This window comes from Neophocaena asiaeorientalis, unplaced genomic scaffold (genome assembly GCF_003031525.2).
Source record: "Neophocaena asiaeorientalis asiaeorientalis breed wild unplaced genomic scaffold, Neophocaena_asiaeorientalis_V1.1 scaffold275, whole genome shotgun sequence".
Classification (NCBI taxonomy): Eukaryota; Metazoa; Chordata; class Mammalia; order Artiodactyla; family Phocoenidae; genus Neophocaena; species Neophocaena asiaeorientalis.
The window spans coordinates 7979126-7997841 of record NW_020173679.1 but is presented as its reverse complement, the minus strand read 5'-3'; the positions used below and the strand labels follow the sequence as shown (position 1 = coordinate 7997841).

At 45.4% G+C, this 18716-nt stretch overlaps 3 protein-coding genes across 5 annotated transcripts in view; 2 read left to right on the top strand and 1 right to left on the bottom strand.

The window, feature by feature from the left end:
- Nucleotide 1: 1 nt before the first annotated feature.
- CENPS (centromere protein S) overlaps nucleotides 2-18716 on the top strand; it is a 20282-nt gene continuing 1567 nt past the window's right edge. Inside the window, exons 1-6 of one of the 3 annotated variants that reach the window (XM_024749703.1) lie at nucleotides 2-55; nucleotides 2962-3085; nucleotides 3870-3903; nucleotides 8558-8624; nucleotides 10279-10452; nucleotides 17336-17624. In XM_024749703.1, the coding sequence (XP_024605471.1) occupies nucleotides 2-55; nucleotides 2962-3085; nucleotides 3870-3903; nucleotides 8558-8624; nucleotides 10279-10419 (420 nt within the window). In that variant the 3' untranslated portion in view covers nucleotides 10420-10452; nucleotides 17336-17624. Of the gene's footprint in view, nucleotides 56-2961; nucleotides 3086-3869; nucleotides 3904-8557; nucleotides 8625-10278; nucleotides 10453-11755; nucleotides 12405-17335; nucleotides 17625-18716 lie in introns of those variants that run through there. The other 2 variants (XM_024749706.1, XM_024749704.1) reach the window with 2 other exon arrangements.
- DFFA (DNA fragmentation factor subunit alpha) overlaps nucleotides 9372-18716 on the bottom strand; it is a 25682-nt gene continuing 16337 nt past the window's right edge. Inside the window, exon 7 of the mRNA XM_024749702.1 lies at nucleotides 9372-10323. Coding sequence (XP_024605470.1) covers nucleotides 10279-10323 — 45 coding nt within the window. The 3' untranslated portion in view covers nucleotides 9372-10278. The remainder of the gene's footprint in view (nucleotides 10324-18716) is intronic.
- On the top strand, nucleotides 13677-17624 carry CORT (cortistatin). Its single transcript, XM_024749977.1, is given in 5 exon segments — nucleotides 13677-13681; nucleotides 16116-16140; nucleotides 16142-16230; nucleotides 16232-16310; nucleotides 17336-17624. Coding segments are annotated over 5 exon segments (414 nt in total). The 3' UTR covers nucleotides 17552-17624.

The window sequence follows — 18716 nt, the reverse complement described above, 5'->3', positions numbered from 1 at the left end:
GATGATGGAGGAGGAGGAGGGGGCCGAGGAGCAGCAGCGATTCTCTTACCAACAGGTACCGGAGAATGCAGTCTTGGCTGGGCTGGGGAAGGACGGCGTCTAGATTGTGCAGGGGAGAAAAAGGCCCTGCCTCCGCCCGCCCTCGCCTTCGTGCCGGGGTCGGAGGGCGAGCTCGGGCCTGCGCGGGCCGGCTCCGGCCGCCTGGCGCCCGCGCTTAGGCCGGTTCGGCTGCCGCGGGGGGTGCTGGGAGGCGGTTTCCATGGTATCGCGGATTGGAGCGTGCGGGCGGCGGCGCAAGAAAGGAGAGTCCGTGGAAGTTCCTACGGTGCTCCGCGGAGGGTCCCTCTGGCTTTGGGGCAGCCTCAGTCTCCTCGGACAGGGTCGTTGTGAGGCGCCTGGCACGCGGCACAAGCTCGAAAATGTTGGCTCCCGTAACCCGTGCGCTCTCCGTCCTGCCCGCGAGGAGACAAGCCTCAGACCCTGGTGCAAACCCCCAGGCCATCCGGCTCCCGAGCCCATCGGATATGGGTTCGAATGTCGACTCCGCCCGGAGGGTTGTGTTGACTCTGCCCAAACTCAGTTTTCCTAGATGGAAAATCGGGTAATAACCAGTTCTCGGGATAGTTATGAGTATCCAGTCCTTTAGTCAGCACCGGAATAAATACCGCGTGGCAGAGTCGTGAGAACAGTGTTGTAAAGAGGTGAAAACCAAGAACCAGGGTGGCAACCTCAGAGAGGATTAACCGAAGAGACACGGGAATGAGCTTCTAAGGTTCAGACGCTGTTTACCCACTCCCTTTATTTTGAAGTTTAAGCCTTCAAGAAAAAGTTGCAAGAATAATGTGGAAAAATAATGTATTCATCACCCATGTGCCGCTCACCCCGATTCACCGGTTAACGTTTTGCTGTATTTGCTCCCTTGCTCCTTTTTTCGGAATTATTTGAGAATTAAATACACTTGACACTTCACCTTTAAATTTTAATACTTCAGCATGCTTCTCCCAAGAACAAGGGCGTTCTGTGACATAATCTCTGATCACACTCAGGAAGTTTGATATTGATAAAATACTATGATCTAATGTCAGTCCATATTCAATTTCTGCCAGTTGTCCAAAAGATGTTCTTTTTTTCCTTTTTATTTATTTATTTTTGGCCGCATTGGGTCTTCGTGGCTGCGTGCGGGCTTTCTCTAGTTGCGGCGAGCGGGGGCTACTCTTTGTTGCAGTTTGTGGGCTTCTCACTGCAGTGGCTTCTCTTGTTGCGGAGCACGGGCTCTAGGTGCGTGGGCTTCAGTAGTTGTGGCACAGGGGCAGGTGGGATCTTCCTGGACCAGGACTCGAACCCGTGTCTCCTGCATTGGCGGGTGGATTCTTAACCACTGCGCCACCAGGGAAGCCCCCAAAGATGTTCTTTAGTGGTCTTTTTCTTCACCCAGGATCCAGTCAGGGATCATGCCTTGCATCAAGTGGTCCTGGCTCCGGTCTTCCCTGGAAGGGTTCTCCACCTTCTTTGTGTTTCATGACATTGGTGGTTTCCAGGAGTCCATTCATGGCACAGGTGTGGTGGGAGATAATCTCTTTGAGAGCAGGGACTGTCCTTTTCAGTTTTGTGTTCTCAGCCCCTAGTACAGAGCGTGGCTCTCAATAGACAGCGCTTACTGAGTAAGTGAGTGAGGCTGCAAAGATGGACTGAGAAATTTGAACCTTGTTCTCTATGGGGGGGGGGGGGTCCAGCCATTCACTCAGCCAGCTGTTCTTGCCACTAGGTGGACAGCTGTGAACAACACTTGAAGGGTCCTGCCCTCGAGGAGTTTAGAGTCTAGAGATTTAGCCTCTCAGTGTTCAACATCGAAGAAGGCACTTAGCCCGTTCCAGGAGGTGGGGGGGAGGGGCCGGCAGAGAAAACTTCTGGAGCAGTCGGAAGGATCCCTGTCCTGTTCCCCCGCCCCTAACCTCACCTCTACACATACCTACAAAAGATCCCTTGGAGGGTTTTTATCCCTCCCAGGGTGGTGGTCTCTTTGTCTCCTCCCACCAATGCCCTCTACTTACCTACTCTTGTGACATCTGAAACTAAGGAACGTAGGTCCCTTGCTTATCTGCCTGGCCTCTACTCTGGGGTCCTGGACTTGTGTTTTTGCAGTTCCTCCTCATCTTGCTTCTACCATGAACACTTGCTGGTAGAGTTGATACTGTCTTGGGTTCAGCTGTCACCATGTCCACTTCAGCTCTGTTTCCAGCACAGGTGGAGCCCACACAGGGCTCAGCAAGTTTATTCACATGAGACGGAGACCTTGGCTTAGCTTGTTTGGCTTCTTTACTCCTCCGCATGGGTAGAGGTATGTTTTCCAGTACCTGAAAGGGTTGCTGAGGAGCAGTGAGGGTCCTGTTGAGGTGGGCTAGCAAACCAGCAAATCAGAGGAGGGTCCGATGTCGCCTCATGAGCCTTTCCCTGTGTTGTCCTGATCATTCGTCCTGCCTCATGCAGGACAGGGGTTGGCAAGGACTTGAAGCACAGGGATGGGATCCTTTTGCATTTGCTTGATTAACCCCCATATGGGGGCAGAAATCCCTGTCTTTTTTCTTTGTGTTGCCCAGACACCTAGCACACGCCTTCACGCAGTAGGCACTTGGGCACATAAATGTGGAATAACAGTAAAGTCACATAGATGCCTCCCAAGTACCAGTCTGCCTTCATTCCCTGCTGAATTGCCATCCTAATTCCTTACCTTTACTTGACCTAAATCATAACCATTAACCATTAACATTAAAGTAATGTTTCTACAAGTCACACTCCAGAGGGCCCCATTAATTTTTTAGTACAGTTGAAAACTCACTCAGCCATTATGGAAAGTGCTGAAGGAATTAGGGTGAGCAGACCCTCTCCTTGATCTTAATTTTTTAAGATGTGGAAAGCTCTTATTTGCAGTCTTACCCACGAAGTGTTTTGATTTTGCTTCAGAGGCTAAAGGCAGCGGTTCACTACACTGTTGGCTGTCTTTGTGAGGAAGTTGCGTCGGACAAAGAGATGCAGTTCAGCAAACAAACCATTGCAGCGATTTCGGAGATGACTTTTCAACAGTGCGGTATGCAGCCACGGTCTTCCTGTAGACGTATAGAAAGCCCAGAGGTTGATTTGCCTGGGAGAAATGTGCGGGGCTGGGGTGCCGTGGCATGTCTTACCAGCAGACAGAGAACATTATCATTGGACACCGTTCGCGAAACGTTTCTTTTATTGGCCGTAAGATTCAGATAGCTTATGGAAAGAACTATTTTTTTTTCTTTCTATTACCCTAACACGGGGGCATCAGCACCTTTATTTTATTGTGCTTTAAACTGCCGGGAACATTAGACATAAATTTCATTGCTTTGTAACTTTTTTATATCACCCACAGTTTGACAGTTGAACTTGAAGCCTTGGTATTTGCTTGACTTCAGAGGAGATTAATGTCCTCCTAAGCCCTAACTCGTAGCAAAATTTAAAGTTAGGGATAGCTTCTAGGAAGGAAAGGTGTAGCCACAATTACCAAAGGCTTGTAATGAAGGGTGGAGGGGGCCAGGGAGGCAAGGAGGTCATAATGAATCCAGTGATGGACCTGCCTGAAGGGCCTCCTCTCACCTTTAAAAGGATTTGTTGTATTAGTCACTGTACTTACTGTAGACATTGAGATTTCACTTTTCTCCCTCTGAAATAAGATTGAGATGGGGGGTGGATTTCCCTGGTGGGCCAGTGGTTAAGATTCTGTGCTTCCAAAGCAGGGGGCACGGGTTCGATTCCTGGTCGGGGAACTAAGATCCCACATGCCATGCAGCACTGCTGAAAAAAAATTGCTATAGGGTAGCTAAAGCACATCTCTTTTTCTCTTTCAGAAAATTTTGCCAAAGACCTTGAAATGTTTGCAAGGTGGGTAGAGAGCTTGATTGTGGGATCTTTGTTTGTTTACATGCTATTGATACGCCCCATCTGGTGGTGAATTTCAGGAGAGTTTTAGCTTTTTTTTTCCCTGTGTTTTGTGGATGCTCAATCTCCAATCATGATTCTGTAAGAATGTAAGATCTGCTTTAATCACTGTCCATTCAGACTTGATTTGGCATTTTTTGAAGCTTTCCAAGTATTTTTTGTTAACGGAACCAGAGTTATTCAGTTCCAGGTTAAAAAGGTATGAATCATGTCTCCAGGACTCTGTGCACAGTGTGCTTTTAAGGCCATTTCTGCAGGTGGTGTAGTGCTGGGGCGTGAGGCTGGGCGCCCGTGCTGGGCTGCTTCGTGCCCCGTGGGGAAGCTTGCAGGTGTCGGGATAATACAGCCCCAAGGCCCGTCAGCCCTGCATTTGCTGAGCTTGTTACAACTGAGACACACGCTCCTTGAAAAGTGTGTGACTTACTTTCAGCTGGTAAAGTGTTAGCTTTTACAGGTGATTTATGCTCCTCTCTTCAATTAGTACTGCAGGTAATTGAAAACAATTGCAACGAATTGCTTTCATGAAGCAATTTGAATGAGGAAGGCCTGAAAGGGCCAAAGCTTTCTAATTTGCTCCCACTTCTGATTTGGTGCCAGCCTCTCCCACACCCCATACTTTTCACCTTGCTCCTGTTAGCTCTTTTTTTTCTCCGATGAATATTCTGAATGAATTAAAGCAGTAGGTTCTCAGAGGGCAGGCTCTAAATCTTTCCTATTCCTGTGTATGAGTCCCTAAAAACCGCTTAGCATCTTCAACTTCGCCAGAAGGGATAAGGATAATGTATGGGATACTGATAGCTTATATGGCTTATCATTGTTAATTCAGGTGGTTGCCCCTTACCTGTGCCTCGTGCCCACCCCCACTCTCAGTCTCCTGTGAGATACACTTACTACCTTTACTTGCCATTTCTTTTCTTCTTTTTTTTTAAAATATGAGCGCTTTGTACTACAGAGGAAGACACAAAAATGTAAATAAGTAGACAGTGGTTATTTGATTTGAACATAGAGTTTATCAGTACAGATCACCTCAGCACTATTGACATTTTGGACTGGATAATTCCTTGTTCTGGTGGTGGCTGTCCTGTGCATTTTGGTGTGTTTAGTGGCACCCCGGCCTCTACCCACTAGATGCCTGTAGCAAGCCCTCAGGTGTGAGTCTACTTGCTACTTCTGTGTTAGTTGTGGGAAAAGACAATGAAAAACTTTAAATACTTCTAAATACTAGGAGTAAAAATGAAATTAGGGGACTTTCCTGGTGGTCCAGTGGTTAAGACGCCGCTCTCCCAATGCAGGGGGCCTAGGTTCGATCCCTGCTCAGGGAACTAGATCCCACATGCCGCAACTAAAAGATCCTGCACATGGCAACGAAGATCCAGCGTGCCACAACTAAGACCCGGCACAGCCAAAAAAAAAAAAACCTACAGAGATTTTAAAAAATTTAAAAAGAAATAAAATTAGAACTATTTAGCATTATAACACATTAAGCTTTCAGGTACTCTGTGTTTTTTATAGGTTTTTTTTTAATAGTCATCGTGCTGTACATTACATTCCCATGATTGTCTTTTTATTTTATTTTATTTATTTGGTTGTGCCGTGTCTTAGTTGCGGCAGGCATGCTCCTAAGTTGTGGCTCATGGGCTCTTTAGTGGTGGCACGTGTGCTCCTTAGTTGTGGCATGTGAATTCTTAGTTGCGGCACACATGTGGGATCTAGTTTCCTGACCAGGGATCAAACCTGGGCCCCGAGCATTGGGGGCGCGGAGTCTTCACCACTGCGCCACCAGGGGAGTCCCTGTGTTTTTTATAGTTACGTTAAGTCCATTTCCTTTTGCTGGGCACTGGGGCAGAGTGGTGTGTGGGTATCACTTAGACTGTCAGCTCCACAAGGAAGGACGTCATCTTTTGAGTAAAGGAGTCTGTGTAAAGGCTGTCAGTCTATGTTCTCTGAGTGAGGCTTTACTAGGAGATGCCGCCTCTTCTGCGGTGCTCACATGGGTACACCAGGGCTCCTCAGACGTCCTCCCAAGGACCCTGAGCGAACACAGGCACAGATTTTCTTGGAAGACTCATCCGTTGTCTTAATTTTACATTCGTTTTCAAAATAGTCCAGTTTGCTCTCATATAAAAAATCCTGTTTTAAAGTTTATCACTGAATAACATTGATGCTCCCAGAAGGTCAACTTTATCCTGTGGTTTTGAGTTTTCCCTGTCACATAGTCCCTGCCCTTAGAACTACTATATGATTACCCCAGTTTGAGAAGTCTGAAATACATACTGTTTCAGGTTGACTATATATTAAATAGTCTTTGCAGGCTGGGAACCTAACCAGTGTTTGTAACATTGTTTCTATGAAATAAAATGCATTTAAATTGTAAATACTATAAACTCAAGTCATCTGCAAACTTTGGAAGATCATCTCCCAGTTTAAGTTGTGAATTTCCCTTATTTAGCTTTGAAATCTCTAGTCACTTAATATTGTTAACATGTTAAAGATGAAACATTTTGAAGAAGATCGATATTCTACGGTAAATAAATTCTAGGGACATTTTGGGAATAATCTTTGAAACCTGTGTTGCTAAAAGTGTTATATGAAAATCCCTTTGTTACGTTCCCTAGAGTAATTTTCTGGAGCCAGAGGTTTGATTTAGGAGAATCTCTGATGTGCAGTGGCTGGCATAGGATATACCTACTCCTCCATCTGGGAAAGTGGTAACATTAAAACATGGTGCAGAGGGGACTTCTCTGGTGGTCCAGTGGCCAGGGCTCCACGCTCCCAATGCAGGGGGCCCAGGTTTGATCCCTGGTCGGGGAACTGGATTCCACATGCCACAACTAAGAGTTGGCACGCTGCAACTATGAGTTGGCGTGCTGCAATGAAGATCCCGTGTGCCGCAACTAAGACCCGGCACAGCCAAGTAAGTAAATAAATAAATATTTTAAAAAAATAATAAAGAATATGGTGCAGAGAAACCAGATGACAAGCTGAGTGGTAGAGACGATCGACTCTGCTGTTTCCTAAATGCTTCTCATGAACAGATGAGCTAATCTTACTGTGTGAATAGTTCAGTGTGCTGCTTCCTCTTACCTGCTCCTTGTATGGCACTTTACCAAGGCGGTAGTACCGCCAGAGCAGCCTGATCGTGTGATAGAGATGAAGGCCACGGTGTGTCCATGGCACCTAATGTCCTGCACCCAGGGAACCTGTGGATTGGCTTCATACTTTGTGGCTGCTATTTTAGCACCTTTTTAAAAAATTTTTGTTTATTTTATTTATTTATTTTTGGCTGCCTTGGGTCTTCGTTGCTGCGTGAAGCCTTTTCCTAGTTGCGGCGAGCCAGCTTCCATTGTGGTGGCTTCTCGTTGCAGAGCACAGGCTCTAGGCGTATGGGCTCTAGAGCACAGGCTCAGCAGTTGTGGCGTGTGGGCTTAGTTGCTCTGCGGCATGTGGGATCTTCCCGGACCAGGGCTCGAACTCGTGTCCCCTGTTTTGGCAGGTGGATTCTTAACCACTGTACCACCAGGGAAGTCCTCTGTCACCTTCTGTCTGACTTTTTTCCCCCTTTCCTCTGTTCTGGTCCTTGCAGGTGGCTAGTTAGAAGTTATCTTCTGACATGGGTATTAGGACAGGCAGGTACTGTCAATCATGATGAGATGGCATGTGATATTTTCACACTTGGCAGGATGTGAAAGACTAATGGCCAAATTATGGAGTATAATTTCTGGGATTTTATCTTTAACTCAACAGTGAGGACTTACTATGTGCTGGCCACTTGGATAGTTATTAAGGATACAAAGATTCCTCCTTATTCCTACTTATGAAGTTCCTACTTATTTTTGGAGGAAGTTAGAAATGGCAAGAAAGGGTGTAATTTAGAGTAATAAATTATTGAATAGAGCTTATTATCTCAAATTACCTTTTAAAGCAGACAGAGGAGGACTGGAACAAGAACTTGAGTCCATGTTGTGAGCAAGAAACAGACTCCAGTTGAAAGGATGTTCTTTGTTCTAACTGGGCTATTGTCGGGGGAATGCGTTATTTCCTAGTTGGGAAATGGGATATTAGGAGACACCTGCACAAGCTTTTTCCTGTATTGTAGCCTTTGGAGAAGAGCTTTAGGACCTTGGTGTAAGTGAAGCCATGCTTCATGGAAAGTCTCTGTTCTTCTGTTTAGCGTCTGCTTAAGCAGAGACGATCTTGGTATCGTGAGCTCTGTGTCATTCTCTTTTCACTGAAGGTGCTTCACTGACCTTCTTGCTTTTTGTATGGTGGTCTCTGTGTCCATTGTGACCAAGCAGGCCATTCGGGAAGGGTTTAACGCCCCTCACTCCTTTCCCTGCTCGTATTCTCCAAGCACGCTGGCCCTCAGGTGGAGGTGGACAGATGGGCTTCTGCTTTCTCTAAGTCTCTTTATTTAGTTGGTATCTTGGCTCGTCACTTCACTCATTTTTGTGTCACTGTTGCTTAATGACCTTAATCTGAAAAGATGGGCTACTTAGAGATCCTTGCTGGTGTGAAGTCTGGCCATGAACTTTTGTGTTTCATCAAAACTTTAAATAATACCAAACATTTTGGTGAATTGTTTCTGCCCTTTCTACAGACATGCGAAAAGAAGCACCATTAACACTGAAGATGTGAAGCTTTTAGCCAGGAGGAGTAATTCACTGGTGAGAGATGAATTTCTTTCCTCACTCCCCTTTCCCATCAGAATACATTATTCCCAATTAATCACTTGCAGCCATGAAGTGATTCCCCAGGGCACCTTGCATTAAAAACGAGAGATGCTTGAACCATTCAGACCTGCCCGTAATTTATAGGCTTTCTTTCATTATGATGGATCTTACTAAGCCAATTTGAAATTTTCTAATCAGTGCTCTCTGGATTCATAATTTGCCTTTTTTGTAATGTCTCAAAACTTTGGTCCCATGTTTCATCTGGAGCATGATGTCAGAGACAGGTCGCAGGCCAGAGTGTATGGGGATAGTTTCGTTATGGTGCCCACAGTTCTGTTGGGCCAGGTATGGAAAGAGTATCTGTACATCTGGGATGTGCAGGAAATTGAGCACATTGTCTGTCTTTTCAAAGAAGTCTGGACGTCATCTTGACCAAGCCCTCATTTTACAGGTGATGCTGTGATCCCAGGCTAGTAGCTGTGGCCGATGGCAGATCCAGGACACCTGTGAGGTCTGATCCTAGCAGTTAAAATACTTCACGTTCCTCCCCAGAATGTGAGCTCCACGAGGGCAGGGATTTTTGTCCCCTTCTTCTCTGCTCCATCTGCCGTGCCTACAATAGGGCCTGGCCCACAGTAGGTGCTCACGAGTAGTTGCTGAATGAATGAACTTGTGTAGCACTTGGCAGTTTACACAGGACTTTTATTGATAATATTTTACATATATTATTTAAAGCTCACAACTACCCTCTGAGGGTTTTCAATAACATGACTAGATAGCCCCATTTTACAGGCTAGGCTACTGGAGTTAAGTAACTTCCCAAAGTTAAATAGGAAGTTTTCTGGTTGACAGCTGAACCTTAACCTTTGAACCCTGAATCTAGTGCTGTTTCCACTGGGCTGTTTTCTATCTCTGCTCTTCTAATATTATTTGTCCAAAGTTTAAGTCAGGGTTAAGGATGATATGGTTCCTAAGTAAAATAGCTCAGGCGCCTGTGGTGCCGTGTATCAGTGGAAAAGACATTTTTCTCTCCTCATAAATCCTCTGTCATAACTCTTACTTGGTCAGCTTCAGTGAGCAATTTCCACCTTTTGCCAAGGAATCGTCAATGCAAGTCATCTTAGACTATTAATTGGGTGCATATTTGTCTACTTCAGAATGTTGTTTTTATTTTGGATTCTTAATTTTTTTATCTGACAGAAACTTATTACTGAAGAGTTTCAGCTAAATTTGTGCGTTAGACTAAATCTTCCCTGAGGGCAGGGAACTTGTCTTATATTTCCCTTGTATCTCTAGTATCTGGTACACAGTAGTTGCTCAATAATTTTAGTTGGATAAATTTAGGGGCATGTTGACTATATGTGTGCTTTGTAGAGTATATTTGTGATTGGCATGCCTTCTGTAAGCTACAAGTTTTAATTCTTTTGATTTTTCAAGGAACTCCTACCTGTTTGATAGGATATGTAGCAGGGAGTTGACTTCTGAAGTTGATTCCTTCTTCCAGAAAAAATTTGAAGCTGTGTTTTAACTCTAAGGAATGTAACCCAGGGTGGGAGTGGTTGGGAAACGGTGTAGATTTTTTTCTTCCCTTAGGCTTATAAATGGCTTTACAACCAGATAAAAATGTAATTAAAAACATTTTTTATAGCTAAAATACATCACAGAGAAAAATGAAGACATCGCTCAGTTTAACCTGGAACGAAAAGCAAAGAAGAAAAAGAAGTTAGAGGATGAAAACAAAAATTCAGTGGAGCCAGCAGAGGCTGGTGTAGTGGAAAGTGAGAATTAAAGTCTGTCGCCATTGGGAAAAAGCAGCCTTCAGGTAGAGCCACTAAAAACATGTATTGCCAACAAAGGGTTTTGAAAGGATTAAGTGGAGATTACCAAAAAAAAAAAGGCTTGGGGGCTTTTTGTACTGTATTCTCCAAGTCACTGACTGCAAAAGGTGGTTTAAAAGAGAACTGGAAACTCTTAAGCAAAATACTCCCATGTCTTACTGAAGCACATGAAAAAAGTGTGTTTGAATGGTATATATTGGAAATTGTATCTATTGCAGTTAATAAAATTTTGTTAGCAACTACATATCGTTGACTTTTTCAAGCAAAAATCAGTTATTTTTTCATTCTTTTATATAATTTTTTAGGCTGACAGTCCCTGAAAGATGAATAAAGCTATATTTATTTAGTCCTTTTATTTTTTTGGTTGCACTGCGTGGCATGCAGGATCTCAGTTCCCTGACCAGGGATTGAACCCAGGCCATGGCAGTGAAAGTGCCGAGTTCTAACCACTGGACCACCAGGGAACTCCCTATTTAGTTCTTTTGATTACCAATATTGTTTTCAAAATTAATTAATTAATTTTCGGCTGCATTGGGTCTTCGTTGCTGTGCGCAGGCTTTCTCTAGTTGTGGCGAGCCGGGGCTACTCTTCGTTGTGGTGCGCGGGCTTCTCTTGTTGCAGGGCACGGGCTCTAGGTGTGGTGGCTCAGTAGTTATGGCTTGTGGGCTTCAGTAGTTGTGGCATGTGGGCTTGGTAGTTGTGGCTCGCAGGCTCAGTAGTTGTGGCGCATGGGCTTAGTTGCTCCGTGGCATGTGGGATCTTCCCGGACCAGGGCTCGAACCCGTGTCCCCTGCATTGGCAGGCAGATTCTTAACTACTGTGCCACCAGGGAAGCCTCTCGGTATTGGTTTTTTTTTTTTTTCCCCCAGTATTGTTTTTTAAACCCGCGTCACTTGTGGTCACAAGGTAAAAGGGTGCGTGTTTGGAAATGGTCCTTTTGTCCTTTTTACTTTTTAAAGGTGATTTTCTCCAGAAACACAGTTTATGTGACTTTTGTCTGGCTATTTTGTAATTATACTGGGCAGAAGTTTTGCTTGAGAGGAAAACCTGACTACTCCTCCAAAACACTTCAGTTGTGTGTCCTCTGTTTTAGTTTGTGAGAGATGATGCTTCCAGGAATCCCAGGTCTGCTGTCTTCTCCTTGGGGTTTATTAGGGGTCCAGGGCATGCCTTTTCCCTGTTGGGGCGGCAGGAGTAAAGCAAAGGGCCTGGCACTTACAGAGCCCTTTCTGTGCACCAGCTGCTGCCCTGGGTGTTCCATATAGTTCTTCTTCACAACTTTTTCAGGGTTTTTTTGTTTATTCCCATTTTACTGATGAGCAAGCTGAAGCTTGAAGACGTTAACCAACCACCCAGGATCTACTGACCATTGGAGATGGTAGTCACGTTTGGAGTGATGACTCTATAGAGTGGGTGAGAGAGAAAAGGTGCGTGCAGCTGGATAGAATTTATACCATCCATGCCCAGATATGATCAGCAAAAGATACCCCAGAGTCTACCTCTCAAAAGGAGATGCTGAGCTATGGTCATAGTAAAGCGTTGAATTCAAACTTCACGGTTTCAGGTTCTTCAAATAACAAATCATTTGGTCTCAGATAATAATTGTAACACCTTTGTGTCACATTAGTGAAAAATGTGAATCATGAAGGCTTCTGTCTTTACAGTACATTCCAGCCAAAGATCTGTACGTTAGCAATTTCATTTTCAGGTAAGCTGTCTTTAAACGCCTCATCGCGGAGAGTTTTGAGACTAGATACTGTGGACTTTCCAAAGGTTGACAAATCTAGACTTGCATCCTGATTTCATAACTCTAATAGCTGTATGACTTTCTTTTTTTTTTTCTATGAATGGCTGATTTTGTTTTGTTTATTTATTTATTTTTAACATCTTTATTGGAGTATAATTGCTTTACAATGGTGTGTTAGTTTCTGCTTTATAACAAAGTGAATCAGTTATACATATGTTCCCGTATCTATTCCCTCTTGCGCCTCCCTCCCTCCCACTGTATGACTTGCTGAAACATTGTGTTCTTATCAGTGAAACAGAGTTAATACCTCTCGCAGCAATGTTATATGCGACAATAAAAGGAAATTGGTAGAGCCATTATAATGCATCTTGTTTCTATAGATTTCTGTAGCTCCAGAAACTCAGAATACACATGACTCGAAATGATGAACCCGTGTACACCCTGGGTGTCCTGTCCCTGATTAGAGGGTTGTAGAGGGCCCCTCCTGGCTGGCATGGGTATTTTGACATGAAGTTTTCTAGCCAGATGAGAAAGTTGACTTGATGTTCACGTAATCTTTTGGTTTATTTGGCACATTTATGTATGACCTGTTCATATTTTAGACAAGTGGTAGTAAAACACATTTTTCGGGGATTATAACACAGGGGTGGCCAGACTTTGTGTGGAATGGCTGAGTCTACTCCCTGAGTTCTCAGGAGCTGCCTCTTGCCCACCGCACGTTCTGATCAGGGTTTAGGTGACTCCAGAATGTCCATGTGATGTCAGCCATCCTTTCCAGTTCCACCTTTGCTGACAGTGGCAGAAGGGAGTGGTAGAGGGCTCTCTCTCACAGGCTTGCTTCCTCAGAGTCCTGGAAGCTCACCTGAACTTTAACTAGATTTATTAACCACGTAGCCAGATGATTGACCATGTAAAGCAGCAGATGTCTTTGACATAAACGTGGCCTGGTAGCATAGTTGGGGCAATTTACATTGATAATGTTTGTTGTCTTCCTTGTTAACCAATTCCTCAAAAAAAAATTGAAATAAAAGATCCTGTGTTAATTTTTTATTACTCAATTAACGATCCAGGGAAGTTTCAGAGCATCCCCTTCTACACACAGCAGCAGCTGCAATGCGCTGGGGTAGGTCTACGCTGGCTCATACACAGCTGATACCTTGAAACCTAGGTGTCTGGGAAAGCGTAATCAGGGCCTGATTACTACCTTTACTGAATTGCAGAATCTGTAAAGAACCCTTAGAGGTCGTGTAGTCCAATCTCCCCAGCAAGTAGGAACCCCTTCTGCAGCACTGCTGACTGTGGTTCCCGGGGCTCTGCTGAATTCCTCAGGGAGAGAGCGCCCTTTCTGTTATTGGACACTGACTGTTGCAAGTTTCTTCTGTATATGAAGAAGAGCCTTCCATCTTCTATCTAGGTCCTACTTCTGCCTTTTAGAATAAACAATCTCCCTTTTTCGAAATCATGCGGTACTGTGTTCCTTTAGTCACGGCTCCCATGGTACTTCTTTTCAGAAGCACACGTTCTTGCATAAAACGTTAGACCGACGGCTCCCTGTGGGCAGGCTTTGGGGTGGCAGATGGTGGGGGTGCCTTGTGTAGTGCTGTGCATGCACGGCAGGCAGGCGCCCCCGAGTACTGAGTAGAGAACTACCGAGGCAGGCGCCCCTGAGTACTGAGTAGAGAACTACCGAGGCAGGCGCCCCCGAGTACTGAGTAGAGAACTACCGAGGCAGGCGTTCCCGAGTCTGAGGTGTGCTGTGTGGTGAGGAGGAGCCTTTGCTTGAGTTTCATGGCTCTAACCAGGGATTTCCAACGTTTTGTGGCAGGGAGCTCTTCTTTATACTGTGGGGCAGGAAGGACTAAGGCCTTAGGGTATCTTCTTAGTAACAGTTCCTGTCGTGAGGGCCTTCTGTGCTTTCTACTTGCGTTAGGTGCTTATCATGATCTTATTTGGTCCTCACAGAGTTCTGTGAGGTAGGCAGTAGGTACCGTTTTTATCCCCATTTTATAGATGAGGAACCCGAGGCCCTAGAAAAGTTAATTCAGCGGCAAAACCAGGATTTTAGTCTAGAGCCGTCACCTTGAAGTACTACGATACGTTGCCATCGCCTTGAAAACGGCCAGTAATAAGATCACATGAAGCCTTCTCCAACCCGCAGCACATAACCCTCTTTGCACCCCAAATTTACTTTTCTCTCATTTGCAGAGTGTGTATCCTGCCCCTTCGCGGCGCTGTAACAACTCTGTCGGGGTGGAGGATGTGGCTCCCCTGTACCTCTAGGTGGCACGTGCCAGGCGCTCAGTGTTTAATGAGGCCACTGAATAAAATCTGGGAAATGTACTAAGGCTATAAGAGCTGGCTGAGCTGCCATGACCTTCTTATCTGCAAGAATATCTAAACATTTTTAACGCCATTTGTGGGAGTTAGGCAAAAAATTTATTGTGGTACCAAAAAAGAGACTAGACGATATGCAGCGTATGATCCGTGGGTCATCGTGCCGTGCCAATTTTACCTAGAATCTTAAACAAGCCTGAGATGCGATGAAATTTAAGGTTGAGCTTTCCCTTGTGAAGGGGTGTGAACCAGGCTCTTGGAAAACCGCAAGCTTCAGTGTTCACTTCTGGAAAGCGCTGTCAGTTCTTTGGTTGCTTTCTTCCATTTAGAACCTTGCCTTTGACATTGGTCACCTTAGTAGGTTAGTGGTAGGTGTTTCGGATTTTCCTAGCTGTCTCAGTTAGGTGAAGAGGGTCTGCACATTTGTTTGTGTGACTCTGAACCTGGGACCCATCCGGAGGAGCCAGGAGGTGGCACGGCACAGAGGGCTTCACGTTCTGGAGTTCTTAGCAGTGGAGCTGTCTTCAGGAGGAGAGGAAGCCCCAGGAGCTGGTCAAGTGCAGGGCATTCAGCAAGAAGTACGTTTTACGCTTCACACACACACACACGCACACACGCACACACAGCAGTATTTATCCTTAACATGATGCCCTCTAATTATTATTTCATTCAAAAAAAGTGCTAGGGGCTTCCCTGGTGGCGCAGTGGTTGAGAGTCCGCCTGCCGATGCAGGGGACGCGGGTTCGTGCCCCGGTGCGGGAAGATCCCACATGCCGCGGAGCGGCTGGGCCCGTGAGCCATGGCCGCTGAGCCTGCGCGTCCGGAGCCTGTGCTCTGCAACGGGAGAGGCCACAACGGTGAGAGGCCCGTGTACCGCAAAAAAAAAAAAAAAAAGTGCTAGTTTACAAGCCACTAGTGAGTGGCCAGCAGCAGATGAAAAGCACTGGTTACTCTAGTGTCAGCTCATTGGAATTGTGGGATCTCGGCTCCTCCTTGTACCCACGACATCAGAATATGCATTTCAATCTTAATAAGGTGATTTGGGTCCACGTCACAGTTTGGGAAGGCCTGGGCCAGAGGACAGTGGCCTGCTGGCCGGGGAGGTGGTGCTGGGAAACCATCACTCGGGTCGCCCTTGCCTGCGGTTTGGAGACCAGTGGGTGCTGAGCGGCTCCCTGAGCCCTCACCGTCGCCTTGTTTCTTCTGCCCAAGCAGATTCAGTCATACTTTTACGTGGACAAAATGGCAGGTTTTAAGCTCCTTATCCAAGGCTAATTTTGTATTATGTTAAATCACTTGGTTTTGTTCTCATGGCTTCCTGCTTGCTTGGGCGTAATTAGGAGGAGGTAGAACTTCTTCAGAGGCAAGTGCACTTTGCATTCTAAAGTAGGAGCAAATCCACTCTCAACACAGGAAGAGATCTGAGGCTTTAATGAAGGGGTTAAATCCAATCTGAAAGCACTTTTGTGGGCACTGATTGCTCAGGCTTATGCGTTGCTGCTTGAGTGTGAAGGAAGAGGGGGTACAGGCTTTAAGACAGGCATATATACAAAAACAAAACTGCAGGTTGAGCTTAAAATAACCCCCTGGTCTCCAAAGAAGAGACCCAAGTCCACAACACACTGATTTCGGGGCTGCCAAGCAGGATGAGCAGCCGCAGGGCTGGAGAGAAGTGCCCGTCAGCCTGAGGACGCTGCCGCCCTTCTGCCTGCTGCCGCTGCCCTTCCCCTGGAGGGCGGCCTCGCTGGCCGCGACAGTGGGGTGAGTAGTCTGACTCGGCCGCGTGCTGACCCACTTGTGGGCTGTCTCTTTCCTTGGCACATTTGGCCGCCCCTACGGATTCCCCAGCATCTCCACAGCTGAGTGTGTGTACAGGACAGACTGCAGGGCTGGACTCTGCAGCGTGCCCCTCAGCTGCCCTGTGCCGTGATGTCCATATAGACCATTGATTCTTGTTTACCTTCAGTTGTTAGGAAGTTTGTTAGAAAGCTCTGAAACTAAGGGAAGCTTCTTCGAGCTAGCAGTCTCCATCTGCTAGTCTTTGAAACATTTAGTGATTACAGCAGTCTATTGCAGTGCAATCATGGAGCTGCCACTGTGGTATTAGTCACACGTACTTCTAGAATCTTAATTTATATATACAGCACATGTTGTCACTGGCTCAGATTAATTGACATCATTACATTTTCCATTGTGAGGATTTGTAATTTCATGACATGACTTACTTTTCTCTTTTTCCCATTTTGAAAAAGTTCCAAGAAAGAGTACATAAAGTTGACCATTAAAAATGGATTTTTCTCTGAACTTATCAGATGAGTTCCAGACAAGTCATTCATCATCAGATTACTCCTAGAAGCTTTCTAAGGAGTTTGAAAAGCCAGAATATAATGTCTCAAGCTGATCTCTCTCGAAAAGCAATTTGTGGACAGCCAGGAGGAAGACCAGAGATGGGAAAACCAAGCTAAATTAGCCTGATCCACCTTGGGGGGCTTCTTAGCTGCCAGTCACTTGTCAGGGAAAATGATAGATTTCTTGACCTCTTCTAATTAAGAACCTCAGCCAAGATTAGGAGCAAAACAAGCAGAGTTTCCTTGATTGAAAAATTTCAACTTCTTTTCTCTAATTGGAGCAATTTCGTTAAGGTGTTCTCTTAACTTATCCTTTAAATAGAAATGTGATTTATTGTTCTGGAGCATTTTTTTTTTTTTAAGGAATTATGTATCTTAATGCTGGCTGAACCAGGTGGTTGATTTGTCTTTCCTTTGTCCTCTGCTTCTTTTTAAAAGCATATACAGGAAGTGGCAGAAATAAAGAAAAACAGCCTGTTGACTTTCCTTGCGTGGTGGTATGAGTGGGCCTCCCAGGCCAGGGCAGTGGCCTTTTTAGGAGGGAAAGTCAGGGAGGTGTCTAAACGGCAGGAAGTCCTGCCCCTCCAACAGTCCACTTGCCGAGATGAAACGCCCTGCAAGAATTTCTACTGGAAGACCTTCTCCTGCAAATAAAACCCCACCTATAAATACTCATGCAAAGAAGTGTAAGGATGGATCTGAATAAAAATGTATTCATCAGCCGTGATCTTTCTTCTTTATGCAGTTGTCTTCTCTTTCTCGTGTAATTTGAAAAGTAGTTTTTATTTTAACTCCAAAAACACCCAATACTGAGTGTCTTGAGTAATTTGGAACCCAAAGAGAGTATTTTTGATAAAGATTTTTGTGGTTTTTTCCGTTATTGTCAATGCAGCCATGGGGCTTTCCTTCCACCTTCATTATGTGCTTAGAGGTGGTTATGTCCTTGTCTTCCTTGCTTTGATTTAAAATAGCTAAAAGCTACATATTTAAGTGTTCAGAATAACATTACAGTTTATTTTGATATAAACTCTCTAATTTAGGGCTTCCCTGGTGGCGCAGTGGTTGAGAGTCCGCCTGCCGATGCAGGGGACACGGGTTCATGCCTCGGTCCAGGAAGATCCCACATGCCGCGGAGCGGCTGGGCCCATGAGCCATGGCCGCTGAGCCTGCGTGTCTGGAGGCTGTGCTCCACAACACGAGAGGCCACAGCGGTGAGAGGCCCGTGTACCACAAAAAAAACCCCAAAACTGTCTAATTTAAACAATATTTCCCCTCATATTAAAAGCAATTTTTAACATTGTGCTCAAAAAACAAAATGATTGTTCCTCATGTTTTAGCTAAAATTAATTTAAAAACAAATGCCACGCTATTAGGCAGACAACATCATGTTGACGTGCTTATAAAAGTTACATTCGAAACTGCTGTTAAAAAGTACCTGTACTGGGGCTTCCCTGGTGGCGCAGTGGTTGGGAATCCGCCTGCCGATGCAGGGTACACGGGTTCGTGCCCCGGTCCGGGAGGGTCCTGAGTGCCGCGGAGCAGCTAGGCCCGTGAGCCATGGCCACTGAGCTTGTGCGTCCGGAGCCTGTGCTCCACAGTGGGAGAGGCCGCGGCAGTGAGGCCCGCGTACCATAAAAAAAAAAACAAAAAAAACAACCTGTACTAATTTTAACTAGTTAATATTAATTTGTTACAATTCTTTTTATGGAGGAGAGCTTCAGGCTTATTTCAGATCAAGCATAGTGAGCAGTGCTGCTGCCCAGCCTGTAGCCTAATTGCCTCCACTGCTAATACAAGGACTTCCAGAGTCACAGGATCC